The sequence below is a fragment of the Emiliania huxleyi genome (genome assembly GCF_000372725.1).
Source record: "Emiliania huxleyi CCMP1516 unplaced genomic scaffold EMIHUscaffold_72, whole genome shotgun sequence".
NCBI classification, from domain to species: domain Eukaryota; phylum Haptophyta; order Isochrysidales; family Noelaerhabdaceae; genus Emiliania; species Emiliania huxleyi.
The window spans coordinates 28,296-33,215 of NW_005196603.1; the positions used below are offsets into that span (position 1 = coordinate 28,296).

The following is a 4,920-nucleotide window of genomic DNA, read 5'->3' on the forward strand; positions in this document are numbered from 1 at the left end:
GGCAAACTTCTGGCTGACACGCGCGCCCGGTCGAGCCTTCGGCGGGCGCGCTGCGGTCGCACGCCTACCCAAGTCATATGCCACGGCGTGCGATCTAGATTCAGCACACGCGCCTCTGCTCGCAACCACTCATCCAATGAACTGTCGTCACCCATGAGTGCGAGATAGGGCTGGCGGCTGGCCGCTAGCCTGTGAGGAGGGCGTCCATAGACACCTCACAAGACCCCACACACGGTCTCGTCCGTGCCTTGCGGCCGGCGACGAGATTGCTAGAGGCGGAGCAAGCCTGCTCTAGTCTCACACGTTCGCCCCTGTCGCCTGTCTGTGTTGTTGTGCTGTTGTTTGTCTCTTGGCACCTTGGAGTGCTGGGGGGGGCGACAGGGGGGACGTGGCCTGAGTGATGTGTACGCCCACTCAGGATGTGTGGCAGCCCGCTGGCTGTGTGTCTCGTGAGCTTGTTTGTGTCTGTGTGTCGCTCGTGCGTGTCGTCATCATCTGTCTTGCGTCCACCCATACCGCGTTGGTGTCCAGTCCGAGCCTGACTGTTCTTCACCTTCCTACATACATACATACATGCACTTGGAGCACTTGGAGTGCAGTCAGTAACCGCACATCCAGGGCCGGGGAGCTCAGAAGCGCACCCAGCGGGCCGGATGATTGGCATCGGGTTACGGGCAAGAAAGCCCTGGCCCCGGGGTGCGCGTTCGTGCGCTCATTCTTTCTTTCTTTTTCCCTTGCGATGTCGGCGTTCTCTTTTTCTTTCGCGAACTGGCACGTGCTGGAAAAGAAACGAATCGATCTTACATTGCGTAATTTTCATTTTCTTCTCGATTCGTGTAAAATTCTTCTCGGCGTGACAGGATGACCCAAAAAAGCGAGCGCTGTCGTGAGAGTCGCTGTGAGCGAGTCGTTGTTGAGAGTCGTTGTTGAGCCGCTGTTGAGCAGATCGCTGCCGCCACCTCTGTGGAGGCCGACGCCCAAGGAGTAGTACGTGATGCCGAAGAGCGGCGCTACCGCAATACCGAACATAACTATGCCTGTGACGACGCTGCCGAACGCGACTGAGACCGCGCTCACCGCGGATGGGCTCGAGTTCAGCGACAAGGAGATGACGGTGAAGATCAGGACGGACCCCTTGAGCTTGTCGGGCCTGTGCCCACTCGAGCGGTCGGACGTGACGAGCTTCATGGACTTTCTGAAGCGCGTGCGGCCGGCGGGGACGACCCCTGATCCGGCGTCTTTCGCAAAGCAAGTGCAGCGGTACGAAACCATGTGGGTGCCGTTCATGAAGAAGCACGCGACGACGGGCGCTCGCGGCGATGTGTGCCTCTGCCCCCCGCCCGACGTGCACTTTGCGTGGATCGCGCACATGCTGAACCCGAAGGCATACGAGAAGGACACGCAGCGTGTTTTCGGGCGCGTGATCGATCACAACGTGGCGGACATCGAGGGCAAGGAGAAGAAGACGCGCCCCCTCTGGGAGGCAATGTTCGGGCCCGGGTCGTGGGTGGCTGACCACGTCCCGACAAAGACGGAGGACAGGGGTGCCCCCCTGGCGTCGTGCGACCTGGCCGCGGCGTGCAAGCGCCAGTCCGGGTTCTGGTACCAGCTGAGCCTGCCGCACCACACCGAGCCTGCGTTCCTGAAGGAGTCGTTCGCGCGTTACCGGAAGTTCCTTCTGCTGACGAAGACCGAGCCGAAGCTGTTCTCGGTGCCGACGTACGACATCGACCTCGTGTGGCACTGCCACCAGTTGCACCCGCTGCTCTACGCGAGCGAGACGCGCAGGCTCCTCGGGACGATGCTCGGCCACGACGACTCCGTGGACGACCGGTCGGAAGGGTCGAAGCTCATCAACGGCTGGGACGCGACGCAGGCAGCGTGGAAGGCTGCGTACGGCGAGAGCTACGCGCGGGAGGGGGCGATGCACCGCGGGCAGCACCCGACCGAGGTGTTCCGCGCGCCCCCTGCCGACACCGACATCCGCACGTTGCAGCCCCAGGCGGCGGGGTGCTGCGGGCTGTTCTCTGTGAAGAACATGACGTGCACGTTGGACATCTGGAGAGGGAGCAGGTCCGAGCTGGTGTTCGGCGTGGAGGGGACGGCGGAGTGGCTGTCGGCGCTGACAGTGCGATGCACGGGGTTCACCGGCACAGGGACCCCCACCTTGGACGTCGTCGACGACGACGACGGGTCCTTGTACGCCCGCGTGCAGCAGCACACCCCCGGGCACGTGCTGCCCCCGGGGCCCGGGGCGCCGTTCCTCGTCCAGGACATCAGGGGCGACGTGGCGGTGGTGCGGGGGCGGTGGACCGGCAGCGAGAACTTCACCTTCACGGTGGAGGACCTGCGCCCGGGTCAGAACAACACGTACTCCGGCTCCTGGGTCGGCGGGCAGGACAGCAAGCTGCACCTGCACGACACGTGGGGAATCGCGGTGGACCTCAAGAAAGGCGAGGTGTCGTTTTCGTTCAAGAACAAGAAGCACGCCGGCGTGCACCCCGCCAGCCCCGTGGCAGTGCACCTTGCGGTTGCGCTGGCGATGGTTGCGGCGCGCTCGGCCACTCAGCCGGATGGCAAGACGGCTGCGCTGATCCCGTGCAGGGAGGGGGGTTGGATTCTGGGAATACTGGGAAACCGCGAGGCCAGGGATAGGAGGGAGCGGGAAGAGGCTGCGATGCGGCAGAAGTTGAAGCTCCTGCAGTACTCTAAGGCGGCGGCCAACCTCCTCAAGCACATGTCCGAGGTCGAGCGCCCGATGGTGAGGGAGGCCGTGAAGGAGATCTTCGCCTGGGTGGGCGTGGTGTCGGACATCGCCACCAAGGTATGCGTGCTCCGCCCCTCATGTGTCGCTCCCCGCTTCAACCCCATATTCAACGAGGATTCGTCGTACCCCCTCCCACCCCCACACCCGCAGGAGGACTTCGAGGGAAAGCTCACCGAGATCACCGAGAAGATCGGCACCGTGGTCGCCGCCGCCGAGGCGAAGGAGGAGGAGGAGGCGGGAAAGAGGCGGCAGAAGAAGAAGCTCCAGCATTACATTTTGGCGGCGACCAACCTCCTCAAGCACATGTCCGAGGTCGAGCGCCCGATGGTGAGGGAGGCCGTGAAGGAGATCGACGACTGGGTGGACGAGGTGTCGGACATCGCCACCAAGGTATGCGTGCTCCGCCCCTCATGTGTCGCTCACCGCTTCAACCACATATTCAACGAGGAATTCGTCGTACACCCACCCACACCCACACCCACAGGAGGACTTCGAGGGCAAGCTCACCGAGCTAGCCGAGAAGATCGGCACCGTGGTCGCCGCCGCCGAGGCGGAAAAGAGGCGGCGGGAGGCAGAGGAGAGGAGGAGGCGGGAGGAGGAAGAGGAGAGGAGGAGGGAGGAGGAGGCGGAGAGGAGGGCAGCAGCATGCGGCGGCGCGAGTTCTAGCGGGGCCAGTTGCGGTGCCGCCAGCTGCGGGTGCTTCGGCTCGTCCAGCACGGTCGTGGTCGCCGCGCCCGGCGCAGTTGAAACCCGCCGCGTCGCAGACGTGCGCGCTGGCGACGTGGTGCTTACCGCGGGCGGGGCGCGGGCGACCGTGCTCTGCGTGGTCGTGGTGGCGCGGAGCACCGCACGGCCGCTTGTGGAGCTGGAAGGGGGGCTGGTCGTGTCGTCGGGCCATCCGGTGCGCGTGGGCGGTACCTGGCGCAAGCCGGGCTCGCTGTCGCGCACCTGCGTCCCGCACGATGGCACCGTCTACAACTTTGTGCTTGACTGTGAGCACGTGCTCCTCGTCAACGGCGTCGAGTGCGTCACGCTGGGCCACGGGCTCGCCGAGCCGGCGGTCGCGCACTCGTACTGGGGAACGGAAGCGGTGCTGCGGGACCTGGAGGGGCTGCCGGGCTGGGCGGACGGTCGCGTGCGCGTGCCTGGGTTCGCTCGGGACGGCAGCGGGCGTGTGGTGGGGCTGGCGGGTGCGGCGGCTTGCCCGTGATCGCCACGCTCACAAGCACCCCCATTATGCTCAATTGTATGTATGTAACTAGTGAGACGATTTAGGTTTGGGGAGGGCGCGAGTGGGAGACTTTTCGGCGGGCGAAATGCGGCGGGTTGGATGCGTCCTCTTGGGACGACCTTGTGGGACGACTTGTGGGACGACCTAACGATTACCCCCTGATCATCACTAGAATACGGATGGGCGCACTCTGCCTGTCGCAGCGTCCCCTTCTCCCGCGTCGTGTGGGGGGCAGCGGTTTGCGGTTTTTATTTTGGGCTTGCCCCCCGTCGCCCCCCCCCCCCTCACGCCTCCTGAACATCACATCGTTTGACCCACCCACAACGCACAAGCCACATACATCGAGCTCGCACACAGATCCCCCCGTGCGGCGCGTGCCGCAGACCCAGACAGACCACAGGCTGAGGCACAGGCACGCAACCCCCATCATGCATCAAATGATCGGCCATCAGAGATTTGAGCACACACACACACACACACACACACACACACACACACACACACACACACACACACACACACACACACACACACACACACACACACACACACACACACACACACACACACACATTGAATACAAAAAAGGGAATGAAAAATTCTTCAATACCTTGAAAATTTTAGAATAACACCCAGTCTGAGTCTCAAAAGAGAAATGTCAAATACAAAATGCCACACTTGGGCCTGGGCCCGCGATGTCGCGCATGCACATATACGCGATAATGTGCCACCGGCACCGCGACGCCTGGAACTCGCTCGGTCCGCGTGTCCGGTGCACGTCGGTGCGACGCGGACGGAGACAAAAGTAAAAAAGAGACACAGACAGCAGACACAGAGCTCACAGGGCCACACGGCACACGTACACCCTCTCTCAGTGTATGCTCAGTGTGCACGCGTCAAGCGGCGCATCTCGACACTCAAG

General features: G+C 63.2%; 1 protein-coding gene across 1 annotated transcript; it reads left to right on the forward strand.

Moving 5' to 3' along the window:
• Positions 1 to 912: 912 nt before the first annotated feature.
• On the forward strand, positions 913 to 4,173 carry EMIHUDRAFT_438208 (hypothetical protein). Its single transcript, XM_005761133.1, has 3 exons — positions 913 to 2,824; positions 2,918 to 3,157; positions 3,252 to 4,173. The coding sequence occupies exons 1-3, from the start codon at positions 995 to 997 to the stop codon at positions 3,975 to 3,977; spliced, it is 2,796 nt and encodes a 931-aa protein (XP_005761190.1). The 5' UTR covers positions 913 to 994; the 3' UTR covers positions 3,978 to 4,173.
• The last annotated feature ends 747 nt before the right edge of the window (positions 4,174 to 4,920 follow it).